The sequence below is a fragment of the Misgurnus anguillicaudatus genome, chromosome 3 (assembly GCF_027580225.2).
Source record: "Misgurnus anguillicaudatus chromosome 3, ASM2758022v2, whole genome shotgun sequence".
Taxonomy (NCBI): domain Eukaryota; kingdom Metazoa; phylum Chordata; class Actinopteri; order Cypriniformes; family Cobitidae; genus Misgurnus; species Misgurnus anguillicaudatus.
Window position 1 is genome coordinate 3,471,260 of NC_073339.2, and position 19,965 is coordinate 3,491,224.

The window sequence follows — 19,965 nt, forward strand, 5'->3', positions numbered from 1 at the left end:
TGTCCCCAGAGTGCGTAAGTAAAGTTTTAGCTCAAAATACCCCACAGATAATTATTTATAGCATGTTAAAATTGCCATTTTGTAGGTCTGAGCAAAAGTGTGCCGTTTTGGGTGTGCCATTTAAAATGCAAATGAGCTGATGAAATGCAAACACTGATCACCATAATGGTGGTTGAAATTTTGCTGTCAATTTTTTTCTTTCTCTTTGCACTAAATGGCAGTGCTGTGGTTGGACAATGCAGATTAAGATGTGGTATTATTTTAATGGCCTTGCTACCTACCTCACAAAACAAAACACAAAACTTCTATTATTTTATTTATTTATTATTTTATTAACTGTTATAAAAACATTATTTCTGAACCTGTATGACTTTCTGTGTTTGTTAACATAGGATTGTGTAGTCCATCTGTTAGGACTTGAAATAATTGTGATACTGTTGAAATATGTCTATGTCTGTTCAACTGTGCAATAATTGCATGACTGATTTAACTTAGATATCGGTTCCCAGCATGCACTGCAGCATAAAAAAGTTTCACTGTTGACTGCATTTTTTTTCTTTTTAAGTTTTATGTGTCAGTAGCTTGTTATGTATCATATCTTTTTTTTAAACTCACTTTTAGTTTCAGTTTGCCTTCCCAGGATTTAAATGAAATGTTTCTTAAGTATTGTATTATTGCATTTTTCTTGGATGAGTGTTAAGAGATTGCAGTAGCCTACATAAGAGAGATCATGTAAAAACTACAGTAAAGTACACTGCTGCCCCCTGTATGCTTTGTTAAGCAACTGCAAGTTAATGTGTACCATGGTTAATTGGAAAATTACAGTAAGAAATTTTGTAGCCTAATGTTAATATACAAGATTCTCATGTCAAGATGACTTAAATCCTTTAAAAAAAATTAAGAGAGACAGAAAAATCTCTGCAGTAGTTCATGTTTGTTACCTGTATTATTCCACTCCAAACATCTGTGCACAAATAAATCATTTGCATACAGTTTAGGGAGACACACATTTCATGCAAATGTCAGTTTGGTGATGCGAGCTGATTGGCTGTACAGTCCTGTCGCACATGCTCAGTGCCTCATGAACTTTCTGAAGGCCCTTTTGATGCAAATGACATTCTGATCACACAAGTAAAGACTCCTTCAGTATTTGAGATTTTTTCCTTGGCTTTTGTGTGACATTGCATACATCTGTATGACTTGCTCTGTACGTTCAAAAAGCAAACAAAACTCAAATCTGGACGTTTTTTGAGATTGACTGGTGGAGTTATCATCTCATTTTAATAGGCAATGGGCTGTGGGTGCAGCAAAACAATATGTGAAAATTGCAATGAAAATTGCAATAGTGACTGCAGATGCCATTGTCATCAAACTATGCATTGGGGCCTGCCGGGGTTGTGTGAGATATGTGGACACTGCATGGACTGTTGTCCCGGATGCTGTGACATTGTGGAAATTCTTATACAATGTTGCACTGATAGGTGAGTGATTTCTTGCCAATAAATAAACAAGTAAATAAAATATGTTTTGAGCATAAACATAACACATATTTAATGTCAATACTGAATCTCTTTTTGTCTCAAGTGTTTAATCTGTACTAAATGAATGGGGAACATGGAAATGGAGAAACTGCAGTGGAGTCTGGACAAACATCATTATATAACTCAAAGGCAATAAGATCACAATGCTACATTATAACATTTCTACAGTAAACATCAAGGCATTCATTGGTGTCAGTGCAATAGATAAAATATAAGTTAAGGTAATGGTTGAGAATACTAAAAATATTTGTATTCATTGTTTTAAAATGTATGATAAATAATGGTAGGCACACAATTGACAATACCCGTTGACTTCCATTGTATTTGTTTTTCATACTATAAGTCACTGGATGCCATCAACTGTGTGCTTTTTATTTTAAACAGTGCAAAATGACTTAACCATAGACTTTCATTAGCAGTTCAGATTTGTGTTAATACAATAGTTTTGTTTTGTAAATAGATATGAATTTGTTATTTTTAATAACTCTATGTACCCTTTCTCACATGTGTGGTTTGTGCTATTTTAAATAATGTACATTTATTTCACTTTGCACATCTCATCATGTAAATACTGATCATTTATAATGAAATCATACTTTATTATGTATGTGAATTATTATTATTAATATTGTTATTTATAATAAAGGATAAGAAAGCACTGTTGGTTATAAATCCGACACTTTGACGTATACAGACACCATAAATGGCATGATGAGATGCAGTGAATTTGACTGCTCAGTAGCTCATGACACACGGCTTGATTTGAATTCTGTTCCAGCTGCTGACCTCGGTTCCTCACTTAACTTATCTGAAATCAGTTTACTAAACTAATTGTAGAACACTGAATTATGGCCCTGTCCCAAATGGCACACTACGTAATTGTGGACTTTCAGCCAAACGCTGCATCCAAATACCCACACTTGCGGTCTTTGCACTTGACCACTTGAATAACTTCCATGAGGTATTTCCTGTATTTGGCCCAAGTGTTCCAGTGGGCGTGTAGATCCCAAGCGTGCATGTTGATTTATTCACACAGATGGGACATACTTAGCAAGTGTAAAAATGTAAATCCAGGTAGTGGAAGCAATTTGCACCTAAACGTATTGTTTTTTATTTAGGCTGCTAGCTCCTTAAAATATAGATTTTCTTTAAATAAAATGAATATTTGCTGAACTTAAAGATTATTATCTTCGCTTATCTGAAACTTTCAGAAGCAGAATTCATTGCATGTGTAAAAATGACTTTATTTTGTGCATGCAGCTTTATTAAAGTTTATTGTTTATTCAGTAGTCCCAGAATAAATGACACCATTAATGTTGTTTCTAATTATGTGATAAAAGCAGTTGCAGGTGTTTTACAAAATAGTTTTTGTTTTACTACCGAAAAACTGTAATATCCATTTATTAAATTTTAAATTAAAAGTTTCTGCCACATCTCCCCAGGTTTGGGCAAGGGTCTCAAGAAAAACATGAATCATGTTTTTACTTCCAAAATTAAAATGATGGGATACTATTAGCCTTGAATACCTCGCTGAATGTTGGTATTAATCAATAAATTGTTGTCAGACATTATATTTAATATTCATGTATAGACCACCAATCTATAATTGATCAGTGATATAAATACATATATTAATTTTACAGGACTTTTAAGAGTGTCTTTATTTTAATGTAGAAGGCTCTAACTCTTAACTCAAGTGTTTGTTTAACTTTTTAAACAAATGTTTTTGTTAAATATTTTGGATTTTTAATGATAATAGAGAATGAACTTTATACAGAGAGGAATGAGGATATGCCATTTCACTTAATACTTCGTCTCCTCCGTCCTCACGTCTTGCTTGCATCCTAGCAGGGTGGAGCAGCTAAGGCGCGGAGAAAGGAAACGAGGATGCACATACTGTATAAGAATTGAGAAAGCACCCATAGCTTATGAGAAAACATGTGATGAGATCATGAGAAAGTCTAGAAAGGGAATCTGATTGGTTGTTGGTTCTCACATATGACTTTTGTCTGCAAAGCTATTAGAAATTTTACAGTTAAATCTTTGAGGCCTACACCTCTCATGTTACGGCATGGAAAACAATATTAGCCTTAGGCAGGGCTTGACATTAACTTTTTTGATCATCACCAGCCAAAGTGGCTAAACAAATATGTAAAATATTTATTAACAACAGCAATAAATACTGTCAAGTATTTTACGGTTAACTTTATGCAGATTATATATTTTTTAAGCTTGATCATGGTTTCTTTTAAAAATGATTTAAGACTTCATTTAAGGTGTTGTTTTATAGACAAATGTCAAGAGGGCATTACTGTTGTCCAAAAATACATTGATGTGCAAGTGTGAACCTCTCCCCATAAGGGTTTCCTTTGCCTTCGCACAAAACTGCACTCAACTTTGTTGATTCCTTTAAATGAGATGAATTTAAGGCAATTAATGTTCTCTGAAGGAACATTTATGCCATTTTACTGGATATTTGAGCCAGTTGTCATAATGTTTGAAAATGGTGGGATATAACATTCACAAAACCAAGAAACACTCTTAAAAAAAACGCAAAAATGTTTTTGTTGGCTTAGCATAATTGGGAACGTTGGCAACTTTCAAGGAACTTATTTCTGTTAGCTGGGAATGCACTTCTCCATTTACTTTTACTGTAAATTAGAATTATACCACAGGCTGAGCCTTTTTGTTTCATTTTTTATGACTTTCAATTCCAAATCCATGAACCTTTTAATATATGCATCTTAATGCAGATTAGGTTTAATCATTTATTAAATGAAGGTATAGTCAACATCACAGTACCCAAAACACTCCACTTACTGTATACAGTATGTATTTTGCTTTAATGTGCACTATGAATCCCAAATGCGTATAATTTTCTTTTTCTCAGATTACACAAAAATGGATAAATCTGCATTAAAGAAATTTACAATTAAAAGGTTTTTTGTGGTTTGTTATGTGTTGCAAACTCCGTCCAATAGCCTGTCCTAGCCTGACACGTTTTCTAATAACATGCCCCAATTTTGGAATTGATACACAAAGTGATTTAATTCAGATGTAGTGCTATATACAATCTTATTCTTTAAATCTTATAGGGTCAGTTTCCTGGACAGGTTTTAGGCGATCCAGGACTAAGCCTTAGTTATATTAGGACATTTTTCACACTACTGGAGTGCATCTTTAGACAAAACAATGGCACTGATATATGTTAAAATATGTCAGGGCTAGATGTTTTTTAAATGAAGGCAGTTCAACCATGCATTTATGTCTGGGACTAGGATAAGCCATGTCTGTGAAACTAGGCCATAGTGTTTAACAGGAAACAGTTGGTAGAGATGCACGAGTGAGTCATCTGTTAACTTGTGAAAAACAAGAAGCAGAAACACTGTTACCTCACAGCAAGAAGGTCCCTGGTTCGAGTAATAATTGAGTGAACAGGTATTCCCCCATGCACAGCTAAATCCACAGTGTTAACACAAATAACAATCATCCATTGAATCAATGTTAAAAACTGTTGATTTCTCAGTGTTTAATGCATTAATGCATTGAATCACTATCACATTTGCACCCTCCATTAATGTTGAAAAAAGATTTACATGTCAACATACCACCATTATGGTGATCAGTGTTTGCTTTAGCTGGGCTCTTAATTTGTCTTTTTAAAGTTAAGTTTTCATTCGCTGTTGAGAAATGTATGAGGACCAGGAAGAGAGATCTCTACACACTACACACTTCTCGATTTAAGTTTCTTGTCTGTCACTGATGTATCAAATGGTCCTGATGGGTTTCGCTACTAAGATCTTCCAAGGACACACTTCTGCTTCTTATACTGTAGCTCTCAGTAATTAACAGAAATCTCCTATTTATTGTAAACACTTCTCTGCCCAGTACCCACTCAATGTTTTCCCAGCACCTACAACATGAATTATGTCACCATGATTGTGATTCATGTGCCGATTTTTGATATCTGGCTGTGTGTTGAAAAAAAATTCCCCAATGTATAAAAAATGAGATTTATATACACCTAATTTTTTTTCATTCTTCATTTTGAAAATTTTTTATTCTTATAGAAAAAACTATAAACAAATAAAGCCTTTTTAATAAAAGACAAAATTAACAAAGGACTTTTCTTTTACATAAGCTATGAAAGCATTTTATTTCTAACTTTCTTTGCAAGATTGAGATGTTTTTACAAAGACAACAATTTGGAACAAAGTGTCAAACTGTCCAATTAGGAAGCGCTGATCACAATAATGGTGACCAAACATTTTCAATAAAACAAAATTATTTTAAAAAAATCTGACAAATGTAGACAGCTGACAGAAATAAGAAGTCTGTTTGGTAATAAGAGAGATTTAATGTCTTTTGAGTTGATTTTATCTAAGGCAGTGACTGGAAGTCAGTTGTAGTTCTTGTGTTTCTCTTTCCTTCGGTGATTCTGCTCATTATCAGGTGTCTTCAATAATCAAAAAATCATCACTTAAATGATCACTTAAGTACCCAAATGACTCTAACACTGCTTTAATGTTACTTTAACACACTGCAGGTGAAATCAATTAATTCAATTAACACAGCGTGATTGATGCGGACTCGAGTCGGACTCGGCTTGGACTCGACTACAACCCTGCTCAAAATGTGCCAAAAAGTTTAGCTAACTATTATTTTTGAGTTCATTCAACATCTATCATAGATTTAAGTTATCAGTAAATTTTTTTTAGTTTTTATAACTACACTAAAGTTAAAGAGTTTAAAATTTAACCCTCCTTATGATGTCATAAGGAGCTCTTATTATAACAATACCGCCCCCTTAATCTGCACTATCCAACCACAGCACCGCCGTTCAGCGCAAAGAGAAAGAGAGAGAAAAAAAATAATTGACAGCACAATTGAGTTTGAATTGCATCAAACCACCATCATTGCGATCAGTGCTTGCATTTCATCTGCTCAATTCCATTTTAAAGGACAAACCCAAAACGACACATTTTTTTTCTCATTTGAGAACAAAAATTAAATTATAGTTTGTTTACTTAAATATTTTGAGTACTCTGAACTTGTCAGGTTTTACAGCGTACTGTTAAATTGTAAAATGTAAGTATTTGAGTACAGGAAACATAAAAAAACAGGCAATCAATTGCCACAAAATATTTAATTAACATTACTACTATAATTTAAGTTACATAAAGTATATAATTTAATTTATATGAGACTTAAGCTTAGTGTAGATAAATACAAAATGTTGATTTGAATTGAAGTTGTCAGTACTCAAAACTATTTGCAAACTTAAAGGGCCCATGGAATCAAAATGTTAGCATTGTTCAAGCTGTTATTTTGTTTTATTCTGTAAACATAACAACTTGTTAATGTTTAATGTTAATTTAACTTTAAGCAAACTGTTGCCAGTAAATAACATAAATTTAAATCTACAAGAAGCTACTTGCAACCAGCTGCCAGTACTGCTGTAATTTCTACAGAATTTTTTTACATTGTTAAATTATTCTAGTTTTTAGACAAAAAGATAATTTGTGCATAAAACAAGCAAAAAATTCTGCCAATGGCAAATTAACAAAAAAATATTAATTTTTGTCTAAAATGAAACTTAAAATGCAACTTGATTTAAGAAATTTAAATATTTGTACTACAAACAAGACAAAAATAGAAAGTAAGAAAGTCTTTTTTTTTGCAGTGTAGATAAAATGTCAAAAGGAAATAGATCTCAAACAAAGGATTAAACAAAAGATAAAAAAATGGGCTGCTGAGCTCCGCTCAGAAAGAAAGTAAAACAGAAAGTATGAAAAGTGTTTAAAACCCTGAGTCTTGAGTCACATCTTGTGAGACTGACTGTGAAGAGACTTTGTGTCCATCATTCCAGTGAAACAAGTGCAAGAAGACGTGGCAGAAAAAACAAAGCCGGTGAGTGCATTACAATACATTGTCTACAAACTTTTTTTAAATGGCACAGTTTTGTTTTTGTTATTGAAGATATGTCAATTTATAATGAGGATTCAGTATAAATTCATGAATTTGTAGGATTAGGAAAAATTAAAAGTAGAGGAATGTGAAGTGAGAAAAAAACTTATTTGACACACCAAAAAAAAAAAAAAAAAAAACGGGAGGGCTTTATGTACTTTTTTTGGTGCAAATGTGTAATTCTGGAAGGATTCTTTTGTCCCAGAAAGGTATGAAGATTTTTTCGTACCTTTCTTCTGAGAGTGTAAAATATCATACAGACAGAGACTAAAGGAAAACCATAATTTTGATGCTGCTTTATTGGCATAATATTTATTTATGTACAAACATTTACAGCAGAGTAGAGATACATACAATAAAATAGTAATCCTGGAAAACAATGCACATAATTTTTGAAAATGGAAAAGAACTGAAACACTGAAAAGAACAGTATTAAATAATAATAATAATAATAATGATGATGATGAAAGTCAAACATAAGGCTAAAACAACATTTGGTCTAATCATAGTCAAAATCCATGAAACCAATCACATTGTAAACACTGACTTTGCTTACATGATGGAGTTATTTAGCCAAAACGACATGTTACCAAATTCAAGTTTACAAGTGTACAAGTTTACTATATCAGGTTTAAAGTTAAAATATAGATGGTAAAATGATGGCTGTTGCTTGGGTCAATTCTGAGACAAACAGACAAACTGTACTTATTTAATAAAAACCACATATTGCACACTGTAATTCATTGTCTGCTGTTCCTTATGCAACAGTGTGAAAAATTAAGATGTCAGGACTCGAAGGCCCCAGTGCTTCAGCTGGAACTTACGTTGATGACGATGAAGCAATGGCTCAGTTTGAATCCAACATCTTCTCAGCCAAAGTTAATGATGATATGAAAGCAGAAGTCAAAGGTCCCAGCGCTTCAGCTGGATTTCAAGCTGATAATGATAGAGCTTCAGTGATGGCTAAATTTGAAACTGCAAGCATGTCGTCCAAATTTCGTTTTCTGGAGGCAGAAGCCAAAGGTCCTGGAGCCTCGGTTGATGTTAAAGCAGGCAAGGATGGAGTTGGGGCCATGGCTCGAGGTCGGGTTGCCAGTGCAGAAGTCAAAGCCGGTCCCGTTGGTTTAAAGGTGGGATTTGGGGCTGATACTGGTGCATGTATTGGTAAGGATGGAGTGGAGGCAAAATTCCTGGGAACAGGATTCACAATTGGTCGAAAAAACAGCGTTTCTCTTTTTGGATTTGAAGTTTCATTGTCACTTTGGTAATCATAAGTGTCATAACACTTTTAATCATAAGGTATCAATCAACATTTGTATGTAACCTGTGTGAAAGCGTGAAAAAGGAAAAAACTAATAAAAAACTTAATTGTGAAATAAAAAGCTAATAAAAAAGCTTAAGTGATTTAACTTTTATAGGTGAATTAAAGTTTCTTTTAGCCAGCATGCTCCGAAAAAATCAGTTTGATGTTGTGTAAATTTTAAGATTTTGTCTTTATTTTAGTTTGTTATAAGTGTTTTTAAGTTAAATTGTTTGATTTGTTTGCTATTTGTATTATCTTTTAAACCTTTCAGATGTGATTTTGAGTACAGTTTGTTCACATTCATAATGCGTGAATGTTTTTTTTTTTTTGCAGTATTTGATTTTGTTTATGAAGCACTTTGAGCTCCATTCCATGTATGACAAGTGTTAAATAAATGTATTATTTTGTTTTAAATTTTCAACAACCAAATTTTTCTCATGCAAGACAAAATTTTAGCTAAAGAATTAACTCTCCTCACTAACAGTTTACTATAAAGTTTACTATGAGGTTTACAGCAGTAAAGTGTTTTTTTATCTTTGATGTATATATCCTGTAAGTTTAAAAACTAAACACTTCCTTGTTATTTCAAAAACTGCTGTTATTTAAACCAAGGTCAGACAACGACTCGTTTTGAAAATTGTGTATTGTACCTACAAAGTGTAAATTTTAACATGTTATAATAAATTATCTGTGGGGTATTTTGAGCTAAAACTCCACATATGTAGTCTGGAGACACCAAAGACTTATTTAACATCTTTAAAAAATCTCATAATAAAATAATTACAATATGCATTCCACACATGCACAGATGGGGGCAGTGTAACCTTTTTACATATGTAACACTGTTCCCGATAAAAGCAGTGGGCGCACTGGGCGGTTACTTCCAAATCTTCCATGTGGCACACTTTTTACATGCACTTCTCCGTTCTGCCTGCTGCTTTCAAACAACAAACTTTTTTCTTTTTTCAGATCTTGAATTGCACTCAGGTCAGTTAGTTTTATGATTTAAGCCCTAAAACCGAATTGCTTTGTATCTGCCAAAGTGGCTGTCATATCAAACTTTAACTTTAATCATTAAAATCCTCCCATCACCACCACAAGAGTATATAAAGCCTAAAGTGAAACTATTTGACAGACGTGGTTATTCTGTATCTTTCCTGCTGACTTTTGTCTATTAAACAAGTAAAATGAGTGCAAAAAGAGTTCATGAACATGGTAAGTCATGCTTTTAGTAGTGTTATAGTACTAAAATTTATTAAATGCTTGAAGTTTTTTTTTTTTTTTTTGAGTTTAATTATAAGAAACATGCATGCTGGTTTCTGTTTAACATTTTTATTTACACTGATTTTTAAAAAGTTGACTGTATAGGATAATTATTGGCATTTTTTTATTCAGGCCATGTCTTCCAATGTCTGTATACATATATGTCTTTTGTGATTGATCCTAATTTTTTAAAAGCATTGCATTAAAGTTGATTTGTCTTTTTTATAGATGAAGACCCTAATATAATTTTCACCAAACGCCTACGGGGAGGAAAACACCCAATAGATTTCAATGTTTCAAGTGACATAAATAGAAACTTATGCAGGAAAGAGACATGGGAATGTAAAATGGAAACCTCCAAAAAACCAAGTGTGCAACTTCTCTCAGCTAATATTGATTTGGTAGACACAATAAATATAATCGACACATTTGACAGAGCAAAAGACACCACAAAAGAGGGCAAATATGCTCGACGTGGAAAATATAAGTCAGGTGGTAAAGACGAACCAGGGAAGAGACTGCCTAAATCTGGTGTTTACGCAGAAGCAGGAGTTGGTCGAGCTCGTGCTGAACTCAGTGTATTAGAAGCAGAAGCCAAAGGACCAAACGTCACAGCCGGTGCCGAAGCAAATGCGACTGGAGTCGCCGCAATGGCTCGGGCTGAAGTTGCCAGTGCATCGGCCAAAGCCGGTCCAGTTGGTGTGAAGGTTGGACTTGGAGTCGATACGGGTGCATCTGTTGGTCTGAATGGTGTGGAGGTAAAAGTCCTGGGAACTGGAATCTCATTTGGTCCAAAAACCAGCGTTTCTCTTTTAGGTTCGGAAGTGTCGTGTTCAGTCATGTAGTCTTACAGATATTATCTTTGACTGTTTGCACGTAACACAGTTTACTGCAGCGACACTAAAACTTTAAAACGGAATTAAAAACAAGAAAAACCCTTAACCTAATTTTTCTGCTAATAAAGTATGATATCATTATACAGCAATCAAGCAATATGCCATAATTTAATGTTTTAGTTCTCTGCATGTTATAACTTTATATTTTAATTTTGTTGATACACTGTGTATTGCATCAGCTACATGGTTAAAATGACAATAAATCTTCTTGAACCTTGTTTGCTTCTGCACAATAAGGTGTGGGGCACTAACAAATCCAGCCCTATTCTCTCTGTATTCTGCTGTTGATCTACTAAAAATAGGATACGTTTAATAATAAAGAGTATGATTAAATATATAAAGTGTATGTCTAAGTCATTATATTATTCAACAGTACTGTTTTTTATAACAAGGGTTATTAAACCATAAAGTTATCAACATGCCACTGGGGGCATCATGATTACGAGCTTTATTCTTCCACTTTATCACACATATCTTTTCTTATGATAATATTATAAAATAATACAGTACATATAAAATATTTTTATATCAACATGAAATATATTTTAAATGTACGGTCCAACAGAAGATAAAAGATGGGCAGATGAGCTCCTCCTACCCCATCAAACAGAAAGTGAAAGTATTTCAAAGCACATGTCACATCTAGAGTCATCTTGTGAGATCGTGAAGAGACTCTGTCTCCATTAAAGCAGTGTTATGAATACAAGACGACGGAGGAGGACTGGTGAGTGCATTACAATAACTGACATTACAGATATTGAGGGAAAAAAATGTTTTTGGTGTTAACCACCTACACAGCAAACCCCCAGAGTTACATCAACTCTGCTGGGTGAACATATTGTCCCAATCTTACAGAGATTTAAAAAATAACTCTGAAGCAGAGTTAAAAGCTGCAATTAGTAATTTTATTCTCTCTATCACCATCTCTGTTTGAAACCTAAAATTGCATTTTACATCTTACTTGTAGAGTTATTTTCTTAACTTAGGTTTAGATGTTGGCTGTTTCATTTAGTCACTATCATTGTGATTAGTGTTTGTTTTAGTTTGACTTGACTCTTGACTCTTAGTTTTTATCTAACTGCTATAACGTAGTGTGTTTAAAACATGTTTGTTAGAGCAAAGAATATACAATAGTAAAGTTTTATAATGGCTAATATGTGAAGTCCAAACAATGTTATCTAGAAATTTGTTGTATTATGTTTGCCCACTTATCAGAAGTGTCATAACTGTTAATAATGTGATATTATAGTATGTGATCCAGCTTTATCAAAACAGTTTGTCATTCTGAACAACTTTGAAATATTGACACTTAAAATTAACCGCTGTATGAGGTAGACACACAAACATCAAGAATCAGAGTATGAATCACAATGATGGTGATATTATAAAGGTTCATGCTGCAATGCATGCTGGGTATCAATAAATTACAAATCTCATCCAGAACTCTCAGAAAGCACTGCGGCATGAATAAATAATGAACTTTTATACCATTTTCTTTGTCACCATTGTTGCAATTCATACTCTGATTTTTGATGATTGTGTGTACAATTTCCAATTTTTATGTGCACAGTCTTTCAAAATCCTTTAGAATGATAAAAACGCTATGAGTTCTGAACATTATACTGTAGTATCACACGATTAACAGAAAATGATGCTTCTGATGAGTGAGAAAACACTAAATTAATTAATTTGATTTTTAGATTATGTTTGACATTAGCCTACGTATACTATCACCATTGATTTGCATGACTTCTTTCTTTCTATGCCATAACAAACATGTCTTAAACACACACTAAATTACAGCAGCTATAAAAAAGTATCAAGGCAATGCTCAAGACTCATGTCCAACTAAAACAAACACTGATCACAATCATGGCGACTTTAAATGAAACAAAACCAACATAATAACTCTACAAGTAAGATGTAAAGTGCAATTTTAGGTTTCAAACAGAGATGGTGATAGAGAGAGTAAAATTACTGATTGCAGCTTTTAACTCTGCTTCAAAGTTACTTTTTAACTCTCTGTAAGATTGGGACACTATGTACACCCAGCAGGGGTTTTGTAGTTCTTTGTAAATGTTGTTTTATAATGAACATTTCAGAAGAAATTCCCAAATCACTAAATGTAATTGAAGAGAAAAAAACACAGCAAATTTAGTAAACCTATTATGGAGTCTAATCTCTGAAGTGCTGTCATGAACTGATATAAAGGATAAACCGTTATCTGCTCAAGGTCTCACCCTGTTTCAGTTTCATTTTGACGGGCACAATATTGGCACACTTGTACTAGCATTTACAGCAGAGCTACATATAACAAAAAAGTAATATTGGAAAACAATGAACACGGTACGAAAAATTGACAAAATATATGATGACATGTATAAGGTGAAAAGCATGGGGTTACATAATAATGATAAAAGCCAAACATAAATAGGGTACAATATTTACTATTAAGAAATTGATCGTTAATCTAAAAAAAAGTGAATTCATGCTCCTTTGTCTCATCTGCAGAATCTACTATTTCAGTCAAGCGTCCAAAAGTTGCAGTTTACGCAGATGGCCCCTATAAACGATCTATAAAATACATCAAACAAGGAAAAATAATTACCTATGAAGACCAAGGAGTGGGCCGTGCTGGTGTCAATGCTGGTGATTTGAAGGCTACAGCCAAAGGGCCCAATATTTCTCATGCTGTTGAAAAAGCTGAGGCCAGCATCAGAGAGAGAAAACAGGTTGATTTAACCAGCGTATCAGGCAGTGTTGGTGCTTTAAAAGTTAAGGCCCAAGGTCCCAACGCATCGCATGTTGTTGAATCAAATGTGTTTGGAGTCAGAGAGAAGATTCATGTTCAAGCTATTAATGTATCAGCCAATGTTGGTTCTTTCCGAGCCAAAGCCAACGGCCCAAGCTTCACATCTGCTGTTGAGGCAAATGATTATGCAGTTACAGGAATGGCTCATGCCGAATCGGTCAGCGTTTCAGCCAAATTTGCTCATGTGGAAGCAGAAGTCAAAGGTCCCAATGCTTCAGCTGCAGTTCAAGCTAATAATGATGGAGCTGCAGTGATGGCTCAGTTCGAATATGGAAGCGCATCAACCAAAGTTGGTGATGTTGAAGCAAAGGTCAAAGGTCCCAGGGCTTCGGCTGGTGCTAAATTAGGCAATGACGGAGTTGCGGTGATGGTTCGTTCTGAGGTATGCAGTGCAGAAGTCAAAGCCGGTTCAATTGGTGCAAAGTTGGCCATCGCAACCGATACTGGTGCATCTGTTGGTCAGAATGGAGTGGAGGCAAAATTCCTAGGAACTGGATTTACAATTGGTAAAAAAACCAGCATATCTGTTGGGGGTTGTGAACTCTCATGGTCAGTTTAAAGTCCCAATAATATTAAAACTGATAACTTATGTAATATTGCAGTATGTATTATAAAAAGTGTTTAAATTCATGGGTCCTCATAAACTTCAATCAAAACCTAAAAATGTACTTATGGCGAACCTTTTTTGAGGACGTCAATTAGATGGCCCTCCAACTGTCAGTCTGCTACCAGTTCCATTTCTGAATGAAACACCTACTTTCTATATCCAATCAAAACACAGTTGAAAACACAAGCCATGCCCACTATTTTTCCATGATACTCCATTTTACTTGAAATTACATATTGCCTAATTTTTCACATGGTATATGCGAGTGAAACGGCTTCTGAAATGAAATAAGGCAAGGCTGGATTTAAATTTGTCCATCGAGATGTGATTGGATCATTTGAAGTAAGGTCATGTTGCTAATCACAGCAATCTTCTCCCGGATCTGCCCACCTGCCATTTAATAGGATAATATTTCATAAAAATTACAGTTTTCATTTTATTTTCATGAACTTTGTTAGTAAAAATTATTAGTGCTTATATTTAGTTTATAAAGAAATCACTTTTTTATTTATAAGGCTTAACACAAGTCAAATGATTGAAATGATGAGTGAAATGTAATAATGGATTAAATAGTTTTATTTTGCTGTTTTGTGTTGCAGAAAGGTAGGCTATAAGTAATATGTATTTTTGTATTTAGAAACATTAATTTGAAAAAATAAAGCAAGTGCTCCAGGGTTGCCAGGGTGAAAGAGAAAGTGAAAAAAAAAAACGTATTTAGAACACAGGACATGTGTTACAATAGTTACAATAATGTTTTTATTCAGAACACGTTGCCAAAATTAAAAAACCTGAATTTAAAATAATTTAACGTGTTTATTATCAATTATTTATCCGTGCAAGTCATTCATTTTGTTTTGTATTTATGTATTTTTTATAATATAATATAATATAATATAATATAATACAATACAATACAATACAATGCAATGCAATGCAATGCAATACAATACAATACAATACAATACAATACAATATAATATAATTGTGATGAACGAGGCGCTCGGCTCGTCCTCCGATCACCACCAGAGGGAGCCATCTCCCAAGTTCTAATGCTCATTTCGGACTTAATTTCCCATGATTCCACATACCGGGGCTGATTACACTTCACCTGCATCCTATCATGAACCCTTTATACTCCACTTGGACATTCATTCACTGCAAAGTCTTGATTTGCCACGGCTGTCTTTACTGAGCAGGTTCCCTGTCTGTTTAAATCCTGGTTTGTGGCTTTGATCTGTTTGTCTATACGATTGTTTGCTGCCTGCCCTAATTTCCTGCCTGTTATACGACTATGAGTTTGCCTGTCCCTTGCATTGTGTTTGTTGGTAAAAATGACAATTGTTTTGCTTGATAAAACCCTTATGCCTCGTTTGGGATTGTTTAGAGCCCTTTGAAGAAGCATATGGCAATTTTAAATTGCATTCAAACTGTGAACTGTTGGGGTCCAATAGTTTATTAAAATGAGAAAAATCTTGGAATGTTTTGCTAAAAAATGAATAATTTCTTCTCGACTAAACAAAGAAAGACATCAACATTGTGGATGACATTGGAGTGAGTAAATTACCTGGATTTTTTTAATCGAGTAATCCTTTAACACACTAACAAGCTGATGAACTTTTTGACATTTCTTTCCCTCATTCTCAGCTGTGCAAGTTGAAATAAAATTAATATTCGATAAATTCATATGCAGGTGAACATATGATTAACATTATCAAAATTAAATGTCACAATAGAAAATAATGCCTTTTTATTTAAAAAGTGTTATACTGATCAGATCCTATCTGTGATATTTTTTGCTCCTTGTATAAAAGTGAAAATCAACCAAAATTATTATTTCAAGAGTTTAAATGTATAAAATGTATTTTAAGCATGAAATTATTTTGCCCTATAGGTCATATGAGGGTCCCATATCATCCCCCATATGGATCACATCCCACATCCCTATATGCCCACATAGTAAAACCCACATGGGACCCATATATATTGCCCATGTTGACCCCATGGAACCCATGCCTGGGCTATTGTGGCATAAGTTTCCCAGACAAATTATATGACTGCTTTGTTTTGGACAGGTTAACTATTGCGACATAAGCATATTTACTAGACAAAATATGAATATGATTTATATATTTTAAAATGATGCGATATTTAACTGGTAACCAGTATAAAGATGCTAAAATTTGGCTTATGAGAACAGTAAGCACTCCTGCTGCTATGATTAATACCGAGCTATCTCTCACCAAAAAACTCGGAGTTGTCGCAAACTGTTTCTAAACTTACCAAGTTTTGTTCCAAAACCAGACAGACTATAGCCCTGCTGGTTGACAGCGAGATTACTTCAACAGCAGCGCCTCCACACGAGAATCTCTGGATCGTCTCATCCTCTCCGTTGCCATGGGGATGACGTCATTATGCAGCACGATCGGCGGAAGGCGGGGCAGACGGGAACGCGCACTAGTCTTGGGCAGACAGTCAACCGGAGAGGCTGCGTGAACAGACAACCGAGAATTTCACTCTTATAACCGTATTTTCACCGTCTTGTTGCTCGACATCTGAAGTAAACATGCGCGAGATCGTGCACCTGCAGGCGGGACAGTGCGGGAATCAGATCGGAGCCAAGGTAAAAACATCAGGGCAAAAACAAAGCCCAGTTTTGTTATATGTTTGGCATATTGTTGTCCTTAGTAAAATGCACAAATGAATGCATAACGCACTTGTTTGTATTCTGCGCCGTTTCGTCGAAAAAAATAAAATAAAAATAAAGGATTGTGTCTATTTTTATCTGATTGCTGTCATTTGCATCGTTTTGTTTTTGTCGTCTGTCAATGACGAATGTATTTCATCTGAAACGGTTGGTTATGTCAATTGTCATATGAATTATTTAGTAATTATTTTATGGCGTCGTTATGTTGAAATAAATGAAATGCGTGCCTCGCGCTGGCTGGCAGAGAGGGGTGTGGCCGCCAGTCATCGATTCCCAGTTTGGATTTATCACTAAAAAAAATGGCAATATCGTTACGAAACAATCGAGTTAAATGCGTTTTTAAATAATAATATTTTGTCTCGTTTAATAAAAAACGAAATGTTTGTGTTTTTATGTTCATTCTTATCCTAGGCTACAATGCCCTTCTACATTGCTATTATTTGTTGGGTGGGGATGTCTGTCTTTCACGTCATTGTTTCTAGCAAACGCAGTGTGTAAAATAAAAATAAAAAAATGTGCCTGGTTTTTTATCTTAATCTATGCCTAAATGCCACTTGGTTGATAATGGAAAGCTTTAGCATCAGATACTGTATAAATGAGACACGCCTTTACTCGCAATGAAGGAAAATGACATCATGACTTCATGTCTCCTGTTTGTCTCTTTCTTTCAGTTTTGGGAGGTGATCAGTGATGAACACGGCATTGACCCGACAGGGAGCTATCATGGAGACAGCGATCTGCAGCTGGACCGCATCAGCGTTTACTACAATGAGGCATCAGGTATGCACATTAACATGGTTACCAAAAGGGATAATCATATGTTCTGATTCCTGGATTGAGTTATGACATTGCATAAATACACACCCCTCCTTTATGCTGCGTAAATACAGAATGCAAAGCATCGCATTACTTGCTCTAGATTACTCTCGTGATTTAACTTTGTGTTATGCGAATGTTTCACTTGAATTTAATATTTTCAACTTAAGTTAAGATTCACTTTTTGGGGCAATCGCGCCACTCGATTTGTGTCACTCGCATCGCTTAGCATGATTTGCGTCTTTGCATTGACTTTGTATGCGCAAATCGTTGAATTCGCATCTTGTGTGTATACCCAGTAGTCTGAATGTGTGTATTTAGATTCAGAATGTTGTAAATAATGCAAAAATTCCACATATTCAGAATTACACTACATTTGCTTCAAGAGAAATGCGATAAAGCAAGATACTTTATATTTGATCTCTGTTTTTTGTGTATGTCTGTGTTTTCAGGGGGAAAGTATGTACCAAGGGCCATCCTTGTGGATCTAGAACCCGGAACCATGGACTCTGTCCGCTCGGGTCCTTTTGGACAGATATTCAGACCTGACAATTTTGTTTTTGGTAAATATTTTTTTTTATACTTTATTTTTAAATAAACACGTGCAGTTTTCAAACACAATTTTAGCAGTTTAGTTTTAAATCTTTGTGTTTTAATGCATTATAATACCTGTGTCTCAGGTCAGAGCGGAGCTGGTAATAACTGGGCTAAAGGTCATTACACGGAGGGAGCAGAGCTGGTGGATTCGGTGCTGGATGTGGTCCGTAAAGAAGCGGAGAGCTGTGATTGCCTGCAGGGCTTCCAGCTCACACACTCCCTGGGTGGAGGAACGGGATCCGGCATGGGCACCCTCCTCATCAGCAAGATCCGCGAGGAGTACCCCGACCGGATCATGAACACTTTCAGCGTGGTGCCCTCACCCAAAGTGTCCGACACAGTGGTGGAGCCCTACAACGCCACGCTGTCCGTCCATCAGCTGGTGGAGAACACGGACGAGACGTACTGCATCGACAACGAAGCCCTGTACGACATCTGCTTCCGCACACTTAAACTCACCACCCCGACCTACGGTGACCTCAACCATCTCGTCTCCGCCACCATGAGCGGGGTCACCACCTGCCTGAGGTTTCCCGGCCAGCTGAACGCAGATCTCCGTAAACTGGCGGTCAACATGGTGCCCTTTCCCCGTCTCCATTTCTTCATGCCCGGTTTTGCCCCGCTCACCAGCAGGGGGAGCCAGCAGTACCGCTCTCTAACCGTGCCCGAGCTCACGCAGCAGATGTTCGATGCCAAGAACATGATGGCCGCATGCGACCCCCGTCACGGACGCTACCTGACCGTGGCCGCCGTGTTCCGTGGACGCATGTCCATGAAAGAGGTGGACGAACAAATGCTCAACGTTCAAAACAAAAACAGCAGCTATTTCGTAGAGTGGATCCCCAACAACGTGAAGACAGCCGTCTGCGACATTCCGCCTCGTGGACTCAAGATGTCCGCCACCTTCATCGGCAACAGCACGGCCATCCAGGAGCTGTTCAAGCGCATCTCCGAGCAGTTCACTGCCATGTTCCGTCGCAAAGCTTTCTTGCACTGGTACACCGGTGAGGGCATGGATGAGATGGAGTTCACAGAGGCTGAGAGCAACATGAACGACCTGGTGTCCGAGTACCAACAGTACCAGGATGCCACTGCCGAGGAGGGAGAGTTTGAGGAGGAGGGTGAAGAGGAGGCGGCCTGATCTCCACCCGTCATCTTTGACCTTCAGCTTCATCCATCTATTGAATCACATTCAAGGTTATCTCCATCTCCACCTTCTCACCTCCCTTTCTACAGCTTCAGTTGTGTTAAAACAGGGAACGTCCAGACAAACGTTTGCCTCGTTCTCACTTGTTCTGAAAGTTACATGCATTTGTTTTTACATCTGTCACATCCATATTCTCTCATTTCTCATCCTCATATAAAATGACTTTGTATTAACAGAATAAACATGACTTAAAATAATGCTCACAGCTGTGCATCTTGAGATTATTATACACTCTTAAAATAAATGTGCTAC

The 19,965-nt window shown here is 35.7% G+C and overlaps 3 protein-coding genes across 3 annotated transcripts; all 3 read left to right on the forward strand.

Annotated features, from left to right (window-relative positions):
• Positions 1 to 9,717: 9,717 nt before the first annotated feature.
• On the forward strand, positions 9,718 to 11,285 carry LOC129445427 (uncharacterized). Its single transcript, XM_055206633.2, has 2 exons — positions 9,718 to 10,026; positions 10,303 to 11,285. Exons 1-2 carry the CDS (start codon positions 9,999 to 10,001, stop codon positions 10,917 to 10,919), a joined length of 645 nt encoding a protein of 214 aa, XP_055062608.1. The 5' UTR covers positions 9,718 to 9,998; the 3' UTR covers positions 10,920 to 11,285.
• Positions 11,286 to 11,583: 298 nt separating this feature from the next.
• Positions 11,584 to 15,221, forward strand: LOC141353234 (uncharacterized). Its single transcript, XM_073859713.1, has 2 exons — positions 11,584 to 11,694; positions 13,482 to 15,221. Exons 1-2 carry the CDS (start codon positions 11,667 to 11,669, stop codon positions 14,339 to 14,341), a joined length of 888 nt encoding a protein of 295 aa, XP_073715814.1. The 5' UTR covers positions 11,584 to 11,666; the 3' UTR covers positions 14,342 to 15,221.
• A 1,592-nt stretch (positions 15,222 to 16,813) lies between these two features.
• Positions 16,814 to 19,912, forward strand: LOC129443862 (tubulin beta-4B chain). Its single transcript, XM_055204109.2, has 4 exons — positions 16,814 to 17,009; positions 17,765 to 17,873; positions 18,362 to 18,472; positions 18,590 to 19,912. Exons 1-4 carry the CDS (start codon positions 16,953 to 16,955, stop codon positions 19,645 to 19,647), a joined length of 1,335 nt encoding a protein of 444 aa, XP_055060084.1. The 5' UTR covers positions 16,814 to 16,952; the 3' UTR covers positions 19,648 to 19,912.
• Positions 19,913 to 19,965: the final 53 nt, after the last annotated feature.

What these genes read in the sequence shown, in the direction of transcription:
- LOC129443862 (XM_055204109.2), top strand. Translation starts at nt 16,953, where the DNA reads ATGCGCGAGATCGTGCACCTGCAGGCGGGACAGTGCGGGAATCAGATC. An exon ending in TTACTACAATGAGGCATCAG is followed by an intron (nt 17,874 to 18,361) that starts GTATGCACATTA and finishes CTGTGTTTTCAG; the next exon opens with GGGGAAAGTATGTACCAAGG. An exon ending in ACCTGACAATTTTGTTTTTG is followed by an intron (nt 18,473 to 18,589) that starts GTAAATATTTTT and finishes CCTGTGTCTCAG; the next exon opens with GTCAGAGCGGAGCTGGTAAT.
- LOC129445427 (XM_055206633.2), top strand. Translation starts at nt 9,999, where the DNA reads ATGAGTGCAAAAAGAGTTCATGAACATG. An exon ending in AAAAAGAGTTCATGAACATG is followed by an intron (nt 10,027 to 10,302) that starts GTAAGTCATGCT and finishes TCTTTTTTATAG; the next exon opens with ATGAAGACCCTAATATAATT.
- LOC141353234 (XM_073859713.1), top strand. Translation starts at nt 11,667, where the DNA reads ATGAATACAAGACGACGGAGGAGGACTG. An exon ending in AAGACGACGGAGGAGGACTG is followed by an intron (nt 11,695 to 13,481) that starts GTGAGTGCATTA and finishes TCTCATCTGCAG; the next exon opens with AATCTACTATTTCAGTCAAG.